This window comes from Anas acuta, chromosome 5 (assembly GCF_963932015.1).
Source record: "Anas acuta chromosome 5, bAnaAcu1.1, whole genome shotgun sequence".
NCBI classification, from domain to species: domain Eukaryota; kingdom Metazoa; phylum Chordata; class Aves; order Anseriformes; family Anatidae; genus Anas; species Anas acuta.
Genome location: NC_088983.1, coordinates 3364779 through 3388132, shown reverse-complemented (window position 1 = coordinate 3388132; position 23354 = coordinate 3364779). Strand labels below are relative to the sequence as shown.

Here is a 23354-nt window from a genome sequence, read left to right as displayed (position 1 = left end):
CAGGCAGCCTTTGCGCTGTCCTTCGGAGCATTTCTTATTTCCTAGAGCTTCGCCTGGAAAATTAACTCGGGGCTGACCCGGGCAGGGAGCAATCCCAGCTCCTGTGGCTCTGTGGCTTTGTCCCCAGGCCATTTGGGCACAGAAGGTGGCAGTCCTGTTCCCAGGCTCCCTGCTCCCAGGATCTCCCAGGAAGGGATCCTGGGATCCCCCCATCTCCATTTAACAGGGGGCTCCGTGTCCGAGTTGGGACCCTCCTGGGGAGGACACGTCCTTTATGGCCACGTCCTGCAAGGCGCAGCCTCCTTTCCATGGGATTTGCTGAACTTTGGGTTCTCGCTGTGATTTTCCTTTTCCTCGTTCTTTCCAGTGCTGCTATCACTGTTCCTCCTGGCCGGGCAGTGTCATCCTTCCATGTCATCATTTGGGATGTGAGGGTGCTTCCCTGCAGGGAACTGATGGGAACAGTGACTGCCTGCTCAGCCGGCAGCATCCCCAGCACCCCAAATCAGTAGGAATGATGTGAGCAGACCCTTGGCCCTGGAGGGAGGCAAGGGGCCTCTGTGCTTGGAAAAAAAAAAAAAAAAAATCAATCCTCTGGCAGGCAGATCTCCTGGACTCAGCCTTTAAGGAAAAAAAAAAATAAAATAAATTTAAAAAATGTGTCCCAGAGGAGCCGATGGAGCCCTACGTTTGTGTTATTTAAAAAATGAGCAAAATAAAGGCTGCAAGGCCGGGATAAACAGCGTTGGCTTCACAGGACCTTGGTTAAAACCCCTCGGGGAGGAAAAGCACGGCAGACAGCCAAAATAGGTCTCTCCTCCTCTCCGTTTTCCGTGTTTCTGTGTAGATGGGAAAACAAGAGAGGTCCTGGGAACATCTCCTTGCCGCTGCGCATCCCGGCACACTGCTGCAGCGCTTCCATCTGGGCATGGGGCAGCACCACTGCTTCTGCTTGGCTCCTGTCCGGGTTGTGGGGCAGTTTTTGGGACGCAGGACGTGGCCACCCTCCTGCCATCACCTCCCATCCCAGGTTTTGAGACTGTTTTTGAGAGGATGAAGGTGTTGCTCTTTGGGAGCTCGGAGAGCAGCCCCAGCACCCTCCTATTTCATCAGGGAGCCACCGGGAGCATTTACTGGCCCAGAAGGGGTGGGAGAGCACCGAGCTGTTCCCTGGGCCAACCTGGACACCTGGTTCCTGGCTTAGCTTTAAAAACCTCTGATGGTGCCGATTTCCCCCGTCCCCTGCAGTTCTTCACCTTCCTATACCCAAACAGTCTCCCCTAGGAGCTCACCCTGGGCGCTTTCCCCTCTCTTTTTGCCTCTCCATTGTGGAAACAGGAGGGAACCGAGCACTTCTTCCCCCTTTTATCCCTCCTCCCTTAGGTAAACTCTTTTATCTGCCCGAAGATATTATCAAATCTCTCTTTCTTTAGGGAAAACTTTGCCCCTGGATCTCCTCTCCCCTGCAGAGCTCCTGGTGCTTCGGATGCTCTGCCCGGCACTGAAGTTCATCCCTCGCGGCTGATTCAATAACGCCCACCTTATTAAACCTCTCCGATCGGCTCTGTCTCTATTTTTCCAGCACTAACTGCATTACCGCCCCGCTCGCTGCTGACCTTTCTGGCGAGGACCGAAGCCAGCAAGCACGAAGCCAGCCGGCTGCCTCGGCATCACCCACCCATCCCCGGAGCTCCCTGCGGCCACACCGGGCACCTGGGGTGGCCAGGAGGCGAGTGAAAGGTCCCCACACTGCCCCTCTTTAAAAATTGTGTTGGTTTTCTATTTTCTATTCAATTCCCTGCCAAAGGAAGCAGTTTGGGGTGCCCAAATGAGGCAGTCGCTTGGGGTGATGCTGGCTTGCTCCTCCTGCACCCAGAGCACGGGTTTGGGGACAAATTGGGGTGATTCCTGCAGGGGAAAGCTCCGTCATACAAACGCCCCGGTGCCCGCACGGCGCCTGTGCCTTTGCTCACGTGCCCGTTATCAGCCCCGATTTCGCAGCTCCGTGACGTGCGTGCTGATAAAAGCACTCGGTCGGGAGCTTTTTTTGTTCCCCGGGAGCAAGGGCGGCCAAACCCCGTCGGATCCGTCCTCGGCGCCCTCCTTCCTCCTCTGCAGAGCTTCCCGGGCAGGGGTGGGATTTATGGGGAGGGTGTGATTTATGGGCCAGGTGGGATTTATGGGCCTGCTGCTCCGCTGGTTTGGCCTTTGGGGTTTTGCAGCACTGGGGAACTCCCTGCGCCGCTGCAGCACGGCTGGCTCCGAGTCCTTAATTCCTGAGGCTTTGAATGATTCGGGGCTCGGGTGATGGATGTTTGCTCTCAGCATCAGCAGGGGGGTCTGGGTTTCCCTATCCACCCACCCCAGGCTGCTGTTGTGCCCCCGGGTGATGGGAAAGGAAGCAGAAACCCATCTCCAGAGCATCCTTTTGGGGTTGCAGGGTGGGGACCGGGACTCTGGCACAAGGCAGGCTGGAGCTGCAGCCAGCACCGAGCATCCCGGTACCGGCCAGAGGAGATGGGTGGCCCAGGCTGTGGTTTTGCAATGGGAAAATCATCCCCGTGAATCCCCATCCTCGCATCCCCGGAGCACCACCAGGGCAGCCACTTCCCAGATTTGCGGTCCTGGGTCACGATTTGGGGATTTTCGCAATGCCACGGGGTCAAACTGTGCCCTGGGAAACTCATCCCAAAATTTGCACAGGGTTGGGGGAATTCGAGCGAAGTAAAACCCAGGATGGGGCAGGAGATGGGGCTACTCTTACCGGGTTTTGCCCCTGGGAATCTCCCATCGATTCCCACCCGCTCCGGAGCGCATCCACCCAGGTGGGAACGGTCGGGCACATCTCAAGGATACCCCGGCTGTGGATCCCCAAAAACACGGAGTAAGGGGAAAGGGCTTGGCCTCACTGCTCCCTGCACCCACGGAGGGAAAACCCAAAACCCACGGGCAGGGAGCCAGCATCCCCGGACCGTTGGGGAGGGGAGAGCCGGGGCCGCAGAGATAAGGGGAAGCGCCGGGGCAGGGCGCGCACGGTGCCACCGGCTGCACATAGCCAGGATGGGGCCGGGCAGGGTGTGGGGTGGCTTTTCCCGTAGCCCCGCTTCCCGTCACAGCAGCTGCCCCGAAAGGCCCCCAACAGCAGCTGGGAATAATCGGTGGTGTTATTCGGGGATTTTTTTTCCCCCGCTGCGTCCCAGTAAATCAATTCCAAGCAGGCGCTTTCCACTCCGAGCTTTCCACTCCCCGGGCAGCTCTGCAGAGGATGGTGTGGGAGCCATCGGGTGAATTATTTGTGATTTTTCATTTGTTCTTGACCAGCAGCGAGGACCAGATGCTGGGTGTTTCTTCTGGCACCCCGGAGCCCCTTGCGTGACATTTGGGTTTGCTCGCAGCCTCGGCTCCCCCAGATAAATTCAGCCTCCCAGCCAGAACTTTGTCCTTGTAAAGCCCGATGAATAGGAGGCCTTCTGGAGGTGGAGAAAAGCCAGAACGGGAGTGACAAAGGCTCCAAAAATCTGATGGACAATAGAAAGTGGTTTTAATGTGTTATATATTATGGGAGAGGAGTGGGGGGGGAGATGTTTGAACGTTTGGGCTGGAGTCACCCCTTCTCTTGGGAAGTGCAAAGCAGTATGGCAGTGAAGCACCCCGTGAAGTCACTTTTAGCCAAAATCTCTACGACCTGATGGATTTCTGGGTCTTCCTCATCAAAACACAGGATCTTCCACGAGGAGTTTCTAGCAAAAGGAGTTACAGCGACCACCCGCAAGGTTACAGCACCTTGCGGAGTACCCAGAGGGTAACACTGGCTGAAATTTGGTGCAAACGGGCAGGGAAAGGTACAGGTGCTGGAAAAGTTGCAAAATTTGGCAATGGCCAGGTGGGAGACCCTTTGTCCAGTGGCCCACCTGGTGTAGGAGCCCCTAATAAACAGGTGGGGACTGGGGTCTGACCCTGGGCAAGGCAGATTGGGCAGATCCGTGATGAGAGTGGGGTCCTGGGCACGGTGGTTGTGAGACCAAGGAGCTGGGGGACGTTTATCAGGATGAATCTGGGATGAATTAGCTTTGGGGAGAATTTTCCAGGATTTACCCAAATTCTCCATCACATGGATTCAAGCCAACAGCTCCCTCTGGCTAAGGCAGATGTCCAAGGGTGCTCCGGGACCTTTCAGGGACACCCAACGTCCAAGGACCCTGATTTGGGGCACGATGCCTCCTTTCTGGGAATCTTACGCTGTGGGGGCTGCTCCTGGCAGCTGGAACATTGGAAGGACACGGCCGTGTGATAGAGAAAGCCCAGAAAAAAAAAAAAAAAAGAGGGATTAATGTCAACAGGAAGCTACAGCCTGACACGGGTCGGGAAGGAGAGCCCGGGGGGTTGTTTTGTTGCGCGGAGCTGATTGCGGAGGACGAGGCTGGGAAGCAAAAACCTCCCAGCCTGGGGCTCTGGCAGCTCGGGTGTCTCCAGTCCCTGGAAAGAAAGAGAAGATTGAGCGGATGATGAGCCCTGCAGTGGGTTTTTGGTCCTGCGGTGTGGGTGTAACAGGCTCGGGGGCACGGCGTGATGCTAGGCACGCGCGGCACGGCGAGGAGCCGCAGTTTGGTAGCTGCAGGGTGATGAACCCTGGGCTCGGCTTATCAAGGGAGGAGGTGGCTCCGGCTCGGCGTCTCTTATCAGACAGTAGCTATCTCTTGCAAGCCAGGATTTATTCCAGCCTCAGGGGGATGTTTGGTAACCTTTGGGCACGAAGCACCGTGCCGGATGGCTGTGACAGCCTCAGCTCTTGCTCCCTGGCTTTGTCCCATGTGTCCTTGGCCTCCAGGAGCGCAGCTCTTGCTGTCTGTAGGGATGCCCACCGTGGCACCAGGATCCTTTCCCCAAAATCCCCGGCTGCATTTCCCTTGGGAGGAGAAGTGGCTCATCCTGAAGACACCAGGACCTGAGCCTGAAGACCTGCCCGTGATGGACCTCGCTCTCCAGGAAGAGATGTGATGCTGCCCCGTGTGTTTGGCCCTGGGCACCACGTCCTCCTTCCCCAAGGAGGAGGCGAACTCCTGGGGATTTTTCTGACTTCTTTCATTCAGGATCAAACAATTTGGGGCTGAGCTGATGAGCCTGGCGGAAGGCTGTGGGTGAGCAAAGCAGTGGGATTGCACCAGTGGAGTTGTGTCCTCAGGGACACCAGGAAATATTGCTGGGAGCAAGCCGTGGGGATGCTTAATTGTCTTTGCAAGGTCACCAGGGGGGATTATTACAGCCTGGAAAGCCTGAACCTCCGTTCTCAAGCGCTTCTTTCATTTTAAACTCAAAACTTGTCCATCCTTTTAGTGCGGGGATGCTGAATAACCCCGTGCACGCAGCAGGCGGTCGCACCTCTGCTCCGTTCCTACAAGGCGAAGCCGTGGCACAACTCCATTACCCGGCACGTATTTTTTCCAGAAAAAAAGAGAAAAGCCGTCACACGGACGTTTCCGAAATGTCACAGTCGGGGAAGAATGAATGTGGCCGGGAATAAACAAGGAAGCGGAGTTACCAGCACGTTTCCTCTGCCAGGAGCGTGACCTTCCCTCTGCTCGGAAATGGTCGTTTGTGAAAAAGCGAACCCCGGCTGTGTCCTGAGGGCGCTGGGAGGAGATGGAGACACGCGGGGAAAACCACGCCGATGTTTGGACATCTCTCCCCGGCTGTTATGCACTGCCAGAGGCTCAAGGGCACGGGGAGCGATTTGTGCCGCCGCCCAGCCCTGCTTGCCCGTGGGCCCGTGGCTTGCTCTTGCCTGGGATTTTATTTCTCATCCTTCCAAGCCTGGCTCCATGTCCCCAGCTCTAAGAGAAGGCGCTGAGTAAGGGCACAGCGGGCTCGCAAGCACAGCATGGCACGGGGCGGCACCAACGGGGGCACAGAGCCTGTGCTGGAGCCCAAAAAGCGCCAGGGAAAAGCAGGTTTCTGAATTTCTCCTTTCCGGGGTTTTCTTTTTAAACTTTGCCCTTGTTCAGGAAGAAGCTGGGGATGGGGAGTATGGGGATCTGGGGAAGCTTTTGGGGTGATGGGGCCGAGTGCCTTGTGCCTGGCCGCGCTGCGCCGCAGGAGGAAATGGATTTGTCTTCACACTTGGCTTCGGGGAATTTCTCTGCTCCCATGCCTGGATCCTGCTGCTTTTCCTGCTCCCAACACCCTGCCAAGGCACCCGAACGCACAGGGCACATTTCGGTCACCCTGGAGAAAGCCAGTCTGACCGGCTCACGCACAACCCCGAAGCACCAAGGTGTTAAAGCGAGCCGGCTTCGACAATCGCGCACGGTTAACAATTAAAATAATCAGTTTAAAAAAAAAAAAAAAGGCAAAATAAGCCTCGTAAAGGCAGGGAAGGAGCGGCTCGGCTCCACCACCAGCATCTCCGAGCTGCCCTGCTGTTGAGTCATTTCACGGGAACAGCATCCCGCTTTCGGGGAGCGGCGGGGGCAGAAGGGGCAGCGGGGCCGGGAGCCGTGCGCGGGCAGGTCTGGTGGGCATCATCCCTGCCCCGGCGGAGCAACCGCACGCTGCGGCACCTTATTTGGCTATTGCTGCTGCTCGTAGGGAGCACACGGCTCCTGCAAACAGTGGGAAGAGCCCCGGGATGCTTGGCTGCCTCTGACGCAAGAGCCCGGCGGCTGCATTTTTGACCTTGCTTCGCGGCTCGGCCGAGCATTGGAGACGAGGCCGCCCGCCTCCGCGCACACCCCCGCCGCGGGTGGGAAGGGGAGCCCCGGGGACGGCGTCCCCCCTGCCACCGAGGCTGGGGAAAAAAAACTCCGGGAAGGGTTTTTTGGGGGCAGGAGGAACCGGTGCAGTCAGCTGGACTGGAACAATGCGGCTTCACCGGGGGCGTGTTGCATTGCATCAGCTAGGGAGCTCGGCCAAAACGCTGGAGCAGAGTAACCCTTTCTATTTATTGCCCTATTGTTTGACAGGGGAATAACACCGAGATACGAGCCGTACTCTTACGGGATGGCTTTGCCCTGCCTTCCCAGGCCGTCCCCAACACAGGGTGTGCTCAGCTTCCAGCCTCAGGGGGAAGAAATGGGGTTACGTTGGCAGGGACTGAGGCTCCGGGAGGATTTTGGGGGTAGGCCACTGTTACCTAATTCCCCTCCTGCAGTATTGGCCACGTTAGCCTAAATCCTCCATGGTCTTTGTGTGCAAAACCCGGCTCAGGGAAGCCTTTATTAATGCTTATAGGAAAGTGGAGGAGCAGCCCTGGATAAATACCTCCAAGAAAACAACAAGAGGGGGAAGCTGGGGAGCCCCCATCATCAAAACCGTGACCTTTTAGTGCCCACCACCACGACAAAGCCCTGGCTGCCGTTCGTGGCGTGGGACACAGGAGCGGCACATGTGGAAATTGAGGGCAGAGGCCACTGTGAGGGGCTGGGGTCAGCGGGACGGGGCTGCCCAGCGCCCACCGTGGGTCACATCCTGCCCACCGTGGGCCTCGCATCGCCGCTCCTCCCGCGCACAACCTTCTCAGGAAGCCCGGCTGCCGTGGCGGGACGTATGTATCACTGGGTGGAGAGCCACAGGAAGCGGATAATCACTTTTTTTTTCTGTGTCCGTGCTGGTTCAGGCTCTCCTTTACCCACAGCTCCCATCCCTGAGGCTCGCAGATGCTGAGGATGGAGGGAGGCAGCGCGGCGGCGGGCACAGCGCGGGCCGAAGGCGGCAATGCCCAGGTACAGCTCGGCACGGGGCGAGGCGTTTCGGGGCTGGCTGGCTGTGCTGCGGGGCTGGGGGCTTAGAAAAGTGGGGATATCCCGGTGTTAGGGGGTGTGTGTGCTTGGAGGGGCGTGCTGAGCATCTGTGCTGAGCCGTGCCATGCTGTGCCATGTCGTGCCATGCTGTGCCGTGCTGTGCCATTAAGTGACGTGCCATGCTGTGCCATGCTGTGCTATTAAGTGCTATGTTGTGCCATGTCGTGCCATGTCGTGCCATGCTGTGCCATGTTTTGCCGTGTTGTGCCACGCTGTGCCACGTTGTGCCGCGCTGTGCCATGCTGTGCCATGCTGTGCCGCGCTGTGCCATGCTGTGCCATGTTGTGCCGTGCTGTGCCATGTTGTGCCATGTTTTGCCGTGCTGTGCCATGTTTTGCCGTGCCGTGCCGTGCCGTTTGGAGCCGTGCCGTGCCATGCCATGCCGTGCCGTGCCGATCCGAGCCGCTCCGAGCCGTGCCGAGTCCCGGATGTTGGAGCGGGGCCCCCCTTGCGCTCCGTTGCGCTCCGTCCTTCGCTTCCATAAAAGGCCAAGGGGCCCGGCAGCGCGGGGCGCGTTTTTCCTTTAATTATTATCCCCCTCCAACTCCTCCTCCTCCTCCTCCTCCTCCTCCTCCTCCTCCTCCTCCTCCTCCTCCTCCTCCTTCTCCTCCTCCTGCTGCCCGCCCCTTCTCCCGTGCGGCCCCGCAGGCAGCGGCTCGGCGTCCCCCCCCCTCCCCTTTCCCCATCCCCTCCGTGCGCCCCCCCTGCAGCTCGCTCCCAGCCGCTCCGAGCCGAGCCGAGCGGTGCTGAGCGGGGCTGGCTGGCGGCGCAGGAGGCCGTGGCCATGGCGCTGGACGGGATCCGCATGCCGGACGGCTGCTACGCGGATGGGACGTGGGAGCTGAGCGTCCATGTCACCGACCTGGGCCGCGATGTCACCCTGCGGGTCACCGGCGAGATCCACATCGGCGGCGTCATGCTGCGCCTCGTCGAGAAGCTGGGTGAGTCCTTGTCCCGGCACCCAGCACCCTGCCCCGGCACCCAGCACCCTGCCCCGGCACCCAGCACCCTGCCCCAGCTCCCAGGACTTTGGCACAGTGCTTTGCTTTAGCACCCAGCACCCTGCTTGCACCCAGCACCCAGCACCCTGTCTATGCCCAGCACCCCATGGCCAGCACCCCAGCACCCTGCCCCAGCTCCCAGGGCTGTGCTTAAGCACCCAGCACCTTGCCCATGCCCAGCACCCAGCACCCTGTCCGTATCCAGCACCCAGTGCCCAGCACCCTGCCTGTGTCTGGCACCCAGCACCCTGCCCATGCCCAGCACCCAGCACCCTGTCTGTATCCAGCACCCAGTGCCCAGCACCCTGCTTGCATCTGGCACCCAGCACCCTGTGTCCAGCACCCAGCCTATTTCCAGCCCCCAGCACCCCATGTCTAGCACCCAGCCTATTTCCAGCACCCATCCTGCACCCAGCACCCAGCACCCAGCCTGTATCCAGTGCCCAGCACCCTGCCTATATCCAGCACCCCAATACCCTGCCCACACCTAGCACCCAGCACCCAGCACCCTGCCCCACGTCCCAGCACCCCATCCCAGCCCTCCGAGCACCCCGGGGTGCCCCTCTCCCCTCCGAGCACCACCCAGCCCCCTGGGGTCCCGAGGGGTACCCGGCGGCACCCACGCTCTGCCCGGTTCCGCCCCGGGGCCGCTGCTTCGAGCAAAAGGGGACTTTGCGTGGGGCCGGGAGACATCGTCATTTATGGGTGGGTTTTGTGCGAGTGCGCCTTCCCCGGCTGACAGAAAGGATTTAATTCGAAAAGCCAGCATGGGGCGGAACGGGGCAGTGCGTTTGCACGGTCAGCACTGGAAAAGTTGGCCCTGCTCCACGCGCGGTGCCGCTTTGGGCGAGGAAAGCGCCTTTGAGCTGATTTGGGGCAGCCTGGCTTTTGGGGCCAACAAAAGGGGCCGGGAGCCCCGCGGTGTCCGGTGGCCTTGAGCTCTCACCTGGACAAAGAGCCCGTTTGTCTGGGGCATGTGAAAACCAGCATCTGAAGGCGGCGGGGCCGGCCGGCTGCGAGCTTTTGTGCGCTCTCCGTGGGCGCCTTCGCGGCCCGGCGTCCCCAAAAGCCACTTGGTGCCGGCCCCAGCCCTCGCTCCAGGGACAGCCTCGTAGCGGCTCCTCTTTGTATCGGCTCCTTACGGCTTGCCTGTGTTTACCCAGCAGTGTTGTTCGGGCTGATTACTGTAATTGCTCAAATAAAATATTAATTTGGAGTTGCCGGCGCATGCCTGTGGCTGTGGGAGTAGCGGCGCTGTCAGCTGCTGGTCCTGCAGGTCCTGCTTCCATGCGAAGCGTGGCTTTAAAAACACCATCTTACACCCTGCTCGGCCTCCTGATTTATCAATTATCGGGAGCTAAAGGAAGCAAGAGACATAAATGTGCTCGTTTCAAAAGGAAGCAAACCTTCGCATCAAAGGGTCTTGTGCGCGAGGCAGCCTTGACTCAGAAAACTCATTTATTTTTGTTGTTTTTACGCTGGAGCTGCAGAAAGATCCGCCAAAGCTGGGCCAAGTGCTGGGGCAAGCACAAAAAAAAAAAAAAAAAAAGAGAAAAATGTCATGGGCTTTCTAGAAATGATAAAAACGGGCCCCCGGATGGAGAAGTGCTGCCCCCCTGGGCCCTGCTGCTCGTGGCTGACGTCGTGCCGCGGGGACGCCTGGCGCGCAGGGGCTCGGCGCGTGCAGGGGGACGAAGCCCAGCGAGGGCTTAAATTAGCTCCTGACGCAAGGCGTCCCCCCGCGAAGAGCTCGCCAGGCTCCTCTCCTCCCGTTAAATTAGGCATTGTATTATGGGGAAGGAATGCTGGCCCTCAGCCCCGCGCGGGAGCTGTGCGTTCGGCGGTCACGGTGCGCGGGGCCCGCGGACCCTCAGGGTGCCCCTTCCCTCTCCCCTTGCCTTCCCCGCGTGTGGTCACCTCCCTTCCATCTCGTTTCCATCCTCATAATTTGTGTTGCTCTGCTCTGAAGCCAGCCACTTGATTGGGGTCGTTCCTGGGAAGCAGGATGGATGCTGTCCCCTCGCCCTCCTGCGCCCTTTCGCCTCCAGATGCATCTTCGCCGTGTCAGACCCCTCTCCCTGCACTTTCAACCCATCCCTCCCTCCCCGCTGCTGCTCTTTTATTTTTTTAACAGCTCCCAGCATTAAAAAATTGTTTTCCAAAGGTCATATTTTGCACCCTGTGAGTTCTAGGGACACTTCCTAAAAGCCACGTTTCCCGCAGCTCTGGGATCCCCCTGGCAGATGGATGTGGGATCGGTGCCGTGGGCATGGCTTTGCCTGCTCCATCCTTTGGGATGAGGCTCCTGGGGGGCTCCCTGCTGCTTGTGGGGCAGGGCAAGGTGATTTGGGGGAGTTTTGCTGAAATTTAGGGCATTGCTGGGGATCGTGAGCAGACTGGCCCTGCTGTAGGGTGCTGGCAGAGGTGTAGGGTGGTGGCTTTAAGCCTCGGGTATCAGTGACCCCTGTGCCTTCAGCCCTTGCCAGCACAGAGCCTGCAATTTGGGGAGTTTACAATTAAAACCCAGCCCTAATGCAGATTGGAAAAACCCCAAGCAGCAGGCAGGGATCTGGTTACTCAAGTGAATTGCAGTGACCTGCTGGCTCCCTGTTATTTATCACCCTGCCGGATTAAGCCACTTGGTTAATTGAGATGTCCCCTGTGCTTGGCACGGCCGACCTCTGAAAAATAGGCAAAAAATGCTGAGGTTTCAAGAGCAGGAGGATTTAATCGGTCACCTATAAAGGTATGGGGTAAAATCCTGGTTACAGTGTAGGGAACGTGCTATTAATCCTGTCCATGCCATGGTAAAGTGCAGCGCATCCCAAACTGGGCAGGATTATTATTATTGTTATTATTATTGTTATTATTATTGTTATTATCATCATTATTTTTATTATTATATATTTATACTTAATAAGGTTTTAAGAGCTGGCTTCACTGTAGAGTTTTCCAGTTTTGCAGAAGGCATTTGGTGAAGTTTGGAGCACGAAGCGACCTGTTCCAAATCGCGAGCAGGGCTCCGTGCTGGAAACCCGTGGTGCTCACCCAGGGGTTTTTAGGAATCCTGCCACTATTGACTTCCAAACAAAAAAAAAACGCGGCTTAAAATCACTGCGAGCGGAGGAAGGAAGGAAGTGAGCAGAGGTTATTGTTGTTGTCAACTCCGGGCTGTTTTAAACATACCCGACCAAAAACTTGCTTTTTTTTTTTTTTTTTTTGGAGTGGGCCTGGGAGGAGCTTTCTGGGATACACAGCACAAGGGGGATGGCGTTCGGTGGGTGCCACAGAGTAAAAGATGAGCTGAAGGAAACAAGGAGGGGGAAAAAACAAGGTCTGGCAGATGAATGGGTGAAGACAGGTGACCTAAATGTGCGCTGATGGGATGCCAAAGCCTGGGGACGAAGCTGCCCAGCGCCGTGAGGATGGGCAGAGGGGACCACCAGGGACCCCTCAGCTCGATGTGGGCACAGGACCCATGGCAGAGCGAGCCCCTGCCCCAACAGAGCACCTGACAGCAGCGATGGCAGCCTCCAAGTCTGTTTTTTTTTGGCAAAGCGGGTCTCTGGTGATGGCCTGGGGGTCTGTGCCAGGCTCTCTGCCCCCTCTGCTGTCCTGTTTCCCAGGTGCATCACCACAAAGGGCTGGCTCTCACGTGAACACCGAGGCTGGGGAGCTGGCACATGCAAATTTTGGGTGTTTTTTTGCTGTTGGCGTGGCACACGCAGCTCTTTCTTCCACTGCTTTCAGCCTGCAGATGTGTCTGGGATTCATCAGGAGCCCCGGGGGCTCTGTTCCCAATCGAATGGGCTCTGCCCCAGTGATCTCGCCAGTGGCTTCAGCCCTGCTCGGTAGGAAGAGTGAATGAAAAATCATCGTGCTCGCCACGTAAGGGCTCTTCCTTAATGGAACCCTTACGGGGCCATGAATAAAACACCAAGGAAGTGCAGCAGCATCGATCCCGAGTTCGGTGCCTGAGGTTTTGCAGCGCTGACAAAATGCGCCGAGCCCTGGTGAGACCGGCCGTGGAGATCGTTGGCCTCGAAACGGGCTCTCTAAAACTGCTCAAGGCTGTGTAAAAAAAATTACAGAGTGCCTGCACCGTGCTGTTCTGCAGACACGAGGCAGGGTGAGGTTGTGGGGCCGTCCTGCAGGTGCCTCGCTCTTTTTGCCTGGTGCCTGCAGCGTGGCCGGGGCGTTTCCCAGCCGTGCCGCGAGGATGCCAGCCGAGCATCTTCATCCGCCAGGGCTGCGGGTGCTCGTCTGGCCATCAGCTGTCGGTCGAGGCGAGGAGGAAATTCTGCTTCCAAAGCAGTGCTCAAATCATCCCTCTCTCGCTTTTCAAGTGCGTGGTGTTTGCAGAGGGCTGTGAGTCCTGGGCAGCGCGCCGGGAGGCTTGTGAGGAGGTGCTGGTGGTGGTGGTGGTGGTGGTGGTGGTGGTGCTGGTGACCACCAAGGGCAGCTCGTGCTGGGCAGGGGGTGCTCCTCGAGTGCCCAGCAGCAGCCACCTTCTGGAAAATGTCACCCTGGGCTTCCCAGCAGCTGGGAACGTGATGGGAGGGGACGTGGTGGGATGCTGGCACGGAGCTGCTCCAGCAACAGGCGGCAACAGGGATGCTCCCGCTCCAGCAGCATCTTCAGGGAGACCTCTGGAGCTGCTGGCTCTGCTTTTCCATATCTCTCCATGATTAATATCTTTGCTATTGACCTATGCTGAATCCTCCTCCCTTGGGTAACACATTTTTCCTGGCGTGCCAGAGCGATATGCAGGCAGCCCGTTAATCAGAGGCCGCACGCGTTGCTCCGCGCGGGGCAGGCTCCTCGCTTTGCATCCAGCGTCTGACTCCAGGAAGCTTCTACGTAGGCACACAACAAAATCGCAGGATCGTGGCTCAAATAATGTCCTCTTTGTTAGCACGGGCGGAATATTCATCGGCGCTGCCAGCGAGCGGAGGAATTCGGGGCGGGGGTAGGTAAAAGCCACACGCAGCTCCGAGCCGCCGGCACGGCGATCAGCGTTTCTGCCCCGAGTGGCGATGGCTCTTGGGGAGCCAAAACCAAAACAAAATCTATTTTTGCAGTAATTTCCTCTCCCCTGTGTTTGTTCTTTGTCCAAATAGCGGCGCGGAAAAGCAAGCAAGGAGCCCGCGTGGAGAAGCAGCCGTCCTCCACCTGGGGCCCCGGCGGAAAATTCCCGCGGCGCCCCGCGGGCTCGCGCCGTGCCGGGGATGCCGGGGGGGCTTTTCCCCTTCCAGACCCCCAGATCAGGCTGGGAAGAGCCCAGCCTTGCGATACAGAGCCCGGTCGGAGGGGAAGCGGCGGCGGCGTTCCTGCGGTGCCAGGGTTTGTCCGACCACAGACAGGAAATTGTTGGGTTCGCCGCTCAGACCCAGCCCAAATCAGCCGCTTCCTCTCCGCACTTTGTCAGGTTTCGCTTTGACGTAACGCGGGGGGAAGCTGGCGAGGGGAGCTGCTCGACACGCTGACGTCGGATGGAGCTGGAATGAGAGCACTGGCACATTTGCACACTTCCCTTTTAGTTGTGTTTTTTCATTGTTTTGGTTTGGGTTTTTGTTTTTTTTTTGTTTCTTGTCTTCGAAGCATGCGCCCTGGCAAAGCAGGGCCTCGTGTGGGGCCAAATGAAGAGCAAGGAATGATGCTGGAGTGGAGGAACGGGAGTTTTTAGGGGATGGTGCCTGGCAGAAAGGATTATGGCTGGTGCCTGAAGCCCCAGCACAAAAAGGGTGGGGATCCGTGCCCCGAAATGCAGCCGTGCCATCCGGCACCCCTGCAAGAGCAGCTTTCCGCGGCGCAGCATGTGCCAAAATGCACGTGGGGATTCATAGCACAAGCTGCGACCACGGCGGCTTCTAACCCTTGTTCTCTGGGTATGGGAGGGGAGAAAAGGTGTGCGGGCAGCGACATGAACTTCTGGGTGCAGGGAGTGTTTGCCAAGTTGGGAAAGAGCAGAGGGAGTGTTTGCGCTGCAAACTTCGGCCGTTTCAACATCGCTGATTGCACAGCCGCTGCGCGCCCGTGGTTTGTGTCTTCGGGGGATTTATTTTTTGGTGGTGGCTTTTCTTACAGATGAGGCAAAGGAGGGAGATTTCCAGCGCTCACCGAGCTCTTGGCACACCGAGTTTATCCCAGGTCCAAGCCTGGACGTGCTTTGGGGGAAAAAGTCTCGTTCTGCTCAGATTCCCACTCTGGCCACCTGGGAAGGAGATGCATTTCTTCCTCTCCTTCTGAGATGGTGGCTGATGGCTTAGGAGGGGCAGAAGAGCAAAACCAAAAGGTCTCAGCTGGCAGGACTCAGCTCTGAGCATTCTTGCTGGCTTTCAGGGTTTTTACTTGTTACAACGTGGAAAAACACCGAGATCCCCAAATTTCCTGCTTGATGGGGAAATGAGGAACATGAGCCATGTTGCAGTAACTTCATTTTCTTGGCCAGGCTTGGTTCTTGCACATAACTCTGGTTTGGGTTCACCAGCCTGGAGCTTCCATGGGGAAGAGCTGCTGGGAGAGGGGTAGAAAGTGCTCGGCAAGCCAGAGGAAAGCTTCTCCAACTTCTTCTTTGTTCCAGGGAACCCTGCAGCTCAGCTCCTCACGCATTCGCCCCGTTTGCAGCACGTTTGCAGCAGGTCCGAGTGCAGGTGGCACCTCGTGGCCCTTCAAACATTAACCCGTGCCTGGGAGCAGTGTGCTGCTGAAAACGACTTCTCTCCAGATTCAGCTGGCTCCAGCGCCCCGCAGCCCTCCAGTTCCCTGGAAAATAGGGCTGAAAGCAGGCAGCGGGTCCGGAGCGATATTCGGAGGGCTGCAGGCGCACGAGCAGTTGCGTAAACCTTCGTTTTTTACAACCTTGGCTGGCTTTTAGCTTGCAAAACAGCCAGACGGCAACCTGAACTTCGTCTTGCCAATTATTACATTTCAAATCTCCGACCAGCCAATTATCCGGGCTGTCTCGCTGCTTGGGTTCTTTTATTTCCCCCTCCTCCCTGCAGATAGATAGATGTGCTTTTGGAAGCCATAATCGCCGAAGCTCCAAATTCAATTAGAAAGTCTGCGCTCTCCAAAATCGCCTGGGAAGAGCGATGTCGCCGTCTCGCCGAGCTGCCCGTCCTCGCTGGTAACACGCAGAGCTTTGCTGGGAGCAGCCAGGCCCCAGGGCGAGCGATCTGGTGGCTTTTGTGCCTTCCAGGTGGCTCGCCCAGTGGCCAGCAGGAGCCACGAGCTCAGGAGCTGGGAGCCCTTTAGAAGGCTGCAACGTGGAAATAAAAAAAAAAACGTAACCTTTCCCATGGATTAGATGATCCGTAATATTTCTGCAGACGTTATTACACATATTTCTGCAGAAGTTATTGTGAATAACGGCACAGTGACTCCTGCAGAAATAAATAATAATCATCATAAATAAAAGTGTTTTTTTTTTTTTCCAGCGCTTTGCCGTGCGCTGTGCCTGTTGCGCAGCTCGCTTTGCAGGGGGTGAAGCTGTTATCGCCCAAAAACCGGCGCTCAGCATCATAGCGGGGCTGAGCCTTCAAAAACAGCTCAGGAAATTGAGGCTGCCTGCTCAGCCCTCCTTTATCTGCCCCGTGCAATGTCCCCTGGCTCGGGTATCAAGCACGGTTTCATTCCTGCCTTTCTGGCACGAATTACACCTCGGGGGCTGAGTCAGGATTGCGCACCGCTGGCATCGTCACCCCCCCCCCGGGTGCTTGTCCCTTTGTGTCCCCGCAGGGCTCCCTGATGAAGTGGTTTTCTTTCCTTCCTTCCTCTGCCGCTCTGTTTCCGTGCGATGCTTCCTATTTCGTGCCGGGTGAATCATGTAAACCCTAATCGAGTTTGCTTCCAGCTCTCGTGGTGCCGTCCGCCGCGGCGAGCTTGGCGAGGGGGTGGCGTGCTTGGCGAGGGGGGTGCCACGGAGGGGAGAGCGCTCTGCTAAATCGGGGCGTGAAGACCCTCTTTAAAAATATTTAAAAGTAAAAATCCGTCCTTGCTTTCCTGAATTTCCTCCCTGAGAAAAATGAGCAATCCAAACCGCTGCTGGTGCAGGGGATTTAAGGGAGCCTGCGGGGCGCACGTGCGCCTGGTGCGGGGTACCTGGGAGTGATGGGGTCACGCTGAGCTTTCCTGGGGGGCTTCCTGGTGTTCCCCCTGGGTTGTTTGCCTCGGGGGCAGGTGCCATACGCTCGGCTCACAGCTTGTGGGGCCGCCAGCCCGTGCTTTATACCTTTTGTAGGATGGCCCCAAATGCTGCAGGTGAGCAGCGAGGGAGATCGCTGCCGCCGGGGCCGGAGGAGGAGGGATCCGGGCGCTCGCAGCGCAAGTGCCGTGGCATCTTAATGAATTAAATTTCCAAGTGCTGGCTGAGTAATCCTATTACCGCTGAAAAGAGCTTCCTTCCTAGAGTTTACTTTAGAGCAGAGGCAACTTTCACGCTCGCCGGCAGCCGTCCTGCTGGCCAGGGCTGTGCGCCATCGCCTTGGGGTGCTGGGGGGGGCTCAGGTGTGTGCCAGGGACAAGGGCTCAGAGCTTTGGCCCCGTGATTTTGGAAAACCAGTTGGTGGAGAGCATGCTGTGTGCTCCTTTTTCTTTGTGGGCCACCAAACAGGGCCGAGCACCGAGAAACCCAACATTTCGTGGGTGCTTCGCCAGGAGGTGCTGAGCTTTTGGGTAGCAGGAGGATCAAAAACTGCATTATTTTGGCCAGCTCATCAGTGCATCAGTCAACGTATGCCATGTCCAGGTGTGGGCATGTGCCTGTTCTGGATCTCACAAAGCTTTTTTTTTTCCTTTTTCTTTTTTTTTTTTAACAAGCCAAGCTATTTTTCATGCAAGAAATGTTTTCCTTACATTTAAATTCCCCATTTCATTTAAAACCCTAAAACCCTCAAAACTGACCCGACAAATAGATGGTGCCCGGGACGGCGACCCTGTCACCCAGCAGTGCTTCTGTGTGACCCGAGATGAATGCACCAGCTCCGTGTGTGCATATTTCTTCCATGATTGTCTCAAAAGGAGTGGCTTTGGCATGTGGGGAGGAATCCGGGTGTTCAGAGGTCAGCGCGAGCAGCGACGCGGCGGTGGCGTGTCCCACCCCATAGGGAACGATATGGGTACACACATTTATAGGGTATGGGCATGTACGTAGCTGGATCTATAGTTTTATTTAAGATGCGTGCATGGATGTATAGGTGGCTGAATATGGTGTATGTATATATACACACCCATATAAACGTAGAATGGATATATGGATAAATATCCATATTTATATGGATATTTGGATATATGGATAAATATCCATATATGTATACATGGATAAATATCTATGTGTGTATATATATGCACAGTGTCTGTGCATGTCTAGATACCTGGAATCCCTGCATTTACCCATATATAAATATATTTACCCATTTATATATATATTTACTCATATGTATATATATTTCCCATATATATATGCACAGTGTGCATGTCCGTATACCTAAAATCTCTGCATTTACCCATATTATATACGGGTATATACATATATATGAGTAAATATATATATATATGGCTGTATATATATTTATATGGGTAAAAAAATATATATATGGGTATATATATAAATGGGTAAATAAATAAATGAATAAATAAATATAGATATATGGGTAAATGGAGAGGTTCCAGGTATCTAGACACGCACAGACACTGAGCAAATAACGTCATGACTAAGGCACTGGTTGGAGCTGACCCCCATTAGGGCTCGTGGCTGCCAAACCCTTCTTATTCCTGCTCCCCTGCTGCCTCTGCCCTGCTCCGTGCAGCGGAGCAGCCCATAAAGTGCACGAAGCATGCATACTTTGAAGCATTTCTCTTATTTTCCCCGGCGCAGCAGCCGGGCAGTGCCTTTTACATCCCCTGCAGCCGGCTCACCCGGCGGCACCGCGCGGCCCCGGGTTCCTCTGTAGGAATTTTTCATCCCCATGGGGTCACGGCCAAAACCCTGCGGTGCCTGGAGAGCCTCCGGCCGCTCCCTGTGGCTTGCGAGCACCTTATCAGCTCCTGCTGGAGCCCAAAGGTGCTCCAGTCCCACGGCCGCCTCTCGAGCCGTCTGTTCCACGGGCGGCGTCTGCATTTCTGTTTTTTTTTCAATGAGGTGTGTATTGCACGTTAAGCTGAAAAAAAATCAAAAAAACACACAAAATCTGACTCTCATCTGTCTTCTTGCATCCGTATGAGAGCATTCTTCTCCTTGGAAAGCCTGAAAGTTGTTCTCCGCGGTGGATTACCAAGCACAAAAGCCACTTTGGGGAGTGGAAGTGCTCGGGTTGTGAGTTGGTTGCAGTCCTTGCACCGTATCTTAAGTATATAACATTTAATAATAATATATACTTCCTTAGGTATGTAACATTTATTGTATATACACACAGCATAAAAAAAAACATAAAAAATATACAACATTGTATATGTTTTATATGTGTGTGGAGATACGACATCCATATACATGCAGATATCTCTGTGTGCACAGGTGATATAAATGCTCCCGTCTGTTTTACATGCATAATATATCAAAATATTGATCATAATATTCATAAATTTTATATCAGTGTGGATATCTGTACATACACAGATGGATACAGGCAGGAGTTGTGCTCAGAGGACTTGAATTTGCTGCTCTACAGGTCGTTGCTTATAATTAAAAAAATAATTAAATAATAATTAAAAATAATTAAATAATAATTAAAAATAATTTAAAAATAATTAAATATTAATTAAAAATAATTAAAAAAATAATTAAAAAGTGAACGGGAGGCTCTGTTTTCCCTGCCCACCTACTCTTTTTAATAATTCCCAACCCAAATCTCAGCCCTGCGGGGCTTGGCCAACTGTAGGGAGGAGGAGGAGGAGGCACCTCCGTGCCTCCGTGCCGAAGGTCCTGCCCGGGCTCCTGGCTCACAGGAGGAGGGCTCCCTCCTCAATGGGGGATATCCCAAAATACCGAGGCGAAGGCGGTGTTTATGTAACACCGGGGTCTTGTATACTACTGCGAGTAAGTCATAAGCTCGCGGGGAGCCTGCCAAGGAGCGCTCAGGCTGCTGGAGAGCAGGGAGGTCGGCCCAGGTGATCTTTAAAAGGCCCCTTCCAACCCAAATCATGCTATGAAATCAGGCGTTGGTAAACCTTGTGGTATCCCACCCGCCCAGGATCCTTCGTTATTTCGCATTACACCAAAATTTGGCTTCGTTACGAAGTGCTTAATTGGTGATTGTGTGTGCGTGCATCCGTCTGTGCAACAGCGACGGCAGAATTAAAAAGTCCTTCTCGATGATGAAGGGTTATTTTCTGCTCCACGAATCCCGGCTGTGAAATCGGCAGCAGCTTTGGGATTAAAAATCTGCAAATGCAATCGCGCCGGGCCAGCAGGTGCGGTGCGACCGCGGCACAGCGCCGGCGTGAATTTAACGCTTGGGATATTGAAGGTTAAAAGCAGGTTTTGGAGCAGCCCTGCCCCTCGTATCGGATGTCTTGGTCCTCACAGAGGTCTCTGCAGCTGTCTGGGTGATTAGGGATGCTTCTTGCACGTGCAGGACGGCCTGAGCTGGTTTTTGGGGCGAGCAGCACCAGCTCCTCTGTGCGTAACAGCCCCCGGGGGCACTCACCAACCTCAGGGCACAGCCAACATCTCACTGTTAATTTGTTAATTGCTCTCAGCCCAGGGGACGATGCTGTGCATGCTCACGCCGTGGCCTGAGAGGTTAACCTGCAGCCTAAACCCAAATCCCGTCCTTTTAGGCACAAGTTAGAGATTCAAAACACGTTTCTTTTTCCTCCCCCAGGCTTCCCGTGCCAACCTGCTCAGCTTCCAGTAGGGCAGGAGTTGGACTTGGTTACCAAAGTCCATTGTAATGATTTCTCGGATTTTTCTGAGAGTAGCCAAAGCTTGTGCAAGTTTGCATGCTTTTCTATATTTGGTTTTGTTTAATTTGATTCCACAAAGCTGTTGAAAAGTCTCGCCAAACAGTTCGACTTTCTGGCTGCGTGACCGTGCCATCTCACCAGAATTTACGCGGAAAAAGCTTCTGCTTCAGATCCCACGCGGGTTTTCCTCAGCGATCCCGCAGTCGAGATCCCGCTGTGACTTATTTTCTGCTGCTCGAGTCCTGAAATTAGCAGTATAAAATAAAAAATGGGAATAAAAATCTGCAAATAAAACAAATCCTCTGCGCTTAGTGTGCCCATAACTTGTCCTGGCGAAACGCATCTGCCCCCTTCTTGTCCTCCTCCTGCCCCGGCGGGTGCTGCTGTGCCATCTGCCACTGTGCCATGGCATGGGGGAAAATGTCCTTTTTGGGGTGGCCGGCTCCAAAATCCCACTGCTGCCTGCTGGCGAGGCAGTAGGTGTTTGTGTTTCTCCCCATCGGCACCGCAATGTTGGTGCCTGGGCAATTTTCGGAGATGCGCTGCGGGATTGGCAAGGGGAGAGCATGGCACGGGCTGGGTGTTAGTGGGAGAGGGGAAAATATCACAGAGTGGCTGGGAAAATCCCTCCTGGGGACAGCGCTGGGTTGTTAGGGAGCCTTTTGGTGTCCCAGCCATCAGGCTTGGTGATCCATGGATTTATTGTGTGTTTTTCACACAGGGATCACCAAAACGACTCAGACCCCTCGGTCTGATGGCGTTTCGGTGCGTCTCGGTTGACGCCTCCAAATTTCTGCCTTGATATCTTTTGAAGTTTTGTTCTGGTCCTGTTTTTAACTGGTGTAATGGGGTCTTTGTTGCAGATGTCAAGAAGGACTGGTCGGACCACGCGCTGTGGTGGGAGAAGAAGAAGACGTGGCTCCTGAAAACTCACTGGACGCTGGACAAGTACGGGATCCAGGCTGACGCCAAGCTGCAGTTCACGCCGCAGCACAAGCTGCTCCGCCTGCAGCTGCCCAACATGAAGTACGTGAAGGTGAAGGTCAACTTCTCGGACAGGGTCTTCAAGGCTGTTTCCGACATCTGCAAAACCTTCAGTAAGTATCAGACTTTTGGGTTCGGCTTCCCCTGCTCTGTGTTTAAGCTGGTGGTGTTGGGTCCTCGTTTTTTTATTTTATTATTTTTTTTTCTGCAAATTTACGCGCCTGATGGCAAACAAAGCCTGCAATGGGGCGTCTGCCAGATACGTGGTTCTTTTCCAGAGGAAAATCGTATTAGAGGTTCAGTGATGATGCTCCTCTATAAAACTGTCTGGTGGAGGGAAGGGAGTGATTCTTCCTCCTTCCTCCCCAACTCCTCCTTCCTCTGCTTCCCTTGGTAAATCTCCCTCCAAAATACACGGTGCTTGTCCAAGGCTTACTACCTCCAAGCATCTCCTTTTACCCATTTCCCCAGGTTTCCCCCCCCAAAACCTGGACATGACCTTTTCGCTTCTCCCAAACACGAGGGGCGGCCTCCCCTCCTAAAGGATGCGCCGCGAGCCGAGCCCTGGCGTAGTAAAATCTATTTCTGCTCTCCCAAAACGACTCCGGTTACTCTTGGCTGACCCAATTATTTCACGGAGCAGGAAGGGGCCGGCTGGGAGCGGACTGTTAGGACGTGGCCCCCATGCCTAAGCCGATATATATATAGCTGGAGATGGAGCTTGATAGGGCTCCTCTCCGCTCTTTTCTTTCCTGTTTTGTTTTTGGGCTTTTCCTTTGGGTAAATATTGGGAAAAATCTGCTTAAAAATAGAAAAGCCTTAGCCAGCGTGATGGCCGAGCGGCTTCAGCGTCCTCCCACGTCTCCCGGTGCCGTTTTCAGTACCTTGAAGGCAGAGGGGTCACAAGCGGCGGCTTTGCTGCTGCCCAAGCTCCCCAGCAGCGTGAGTCACGTCAGGAAATTCTGGTAGAGTTAATCACGTAACGGGAGAGCTCGCAGAGCAGGCAGAACCTTAAATGGGCCTGCAGCGGCGATTTATTTAACTCCAGGGCTCTCCGCGTATTTATGAGCAAACCGAGAGGATAATGCTAATATTTAAAGATGTGCAAGGGGGGGGGAAAGCTGCTCGGAGGGCTGCAGCTGAGCTCTTTGCAGCAGGCTTTGCAGCACATCGCAGGCATTTTTGGCTTTCCCTTTGGGGCACCCGAAGCTCTGGGCTAAAAGTGCCCTTTTGGGGGGGGGGGAGGAACGAAAGCAGGATTTGGCTGCAAGCCCCGTTCTTCTTTCCATGCCTTACCCCAGCCCGAGCCCTTTGCCGATGGATGGATGGAAACTGCGAGGCTGAGTGCAGCGATTAAATCTTGTTTAGCCCTTCTCGTGGTGTTTACTGGAAGCCAGATGTTCGGCAGGGCTGCGGGGAAGGCGGCCGCGGTCGGCGTGGGGAAAGAGGGGGCTGGGGCTGGAGGCTCTTCCCTGCTCCACGGAGATTTGGGATGCCTCTATATCCATATATAGCACAGTTTCATAGGTAGATAGCTCAAATATAGAATTTTTAACATAAATCAGATATAATATCTGAGATATTTGTATGTATATATATATATAGGAACCAAAACCCTGCCCCTTTTCCTTTTTCTCCTCTCGGGGTCTTGCAGACCCTGATATAAAGA

At 55.2% G+C, this 23354-nt stretch overlaps 1 protein-coding gene across 5 annotated transcripts in view; it reads left to right on the top strand.

Annotated features, from left to right (window-relative positions):
• Positions 1 to 7627: 7627 nt before the first annotated feature.
• The window catches only part of FERMT2 (FERM domain containing kindlin 2), a 43621-nt gene continuing 27894 nt past the window's right edge, over positions 7628 to 23354 (top strand). For 2 of the 5 annotated variants that reach the window (XM_068682300.1, XM_068682299.1), the window contains exons 1-3: positions 7628 to 7718; positions 8569 to 8737; positions 21565 to 21798. In XM_068682300.1, the coding sequence (XP_068538401.1) occupies positions 7653 to 7718; positions 8569 to 8737; positions 21565 to 21798 (469 nt within the window). In that variant the 5' untranslated portion in view covers positions 7628 to 7652. Of the gene's footprint in view, positions 7719 to 8405; positions 8738 to 21564; positions 21799 to 23354 lie in introns of those variants that run through there. The other 3 variants (XM_068682302.1, XM_068682303.1, XM_068682304.1) reach the window with 3 other exon arrangements.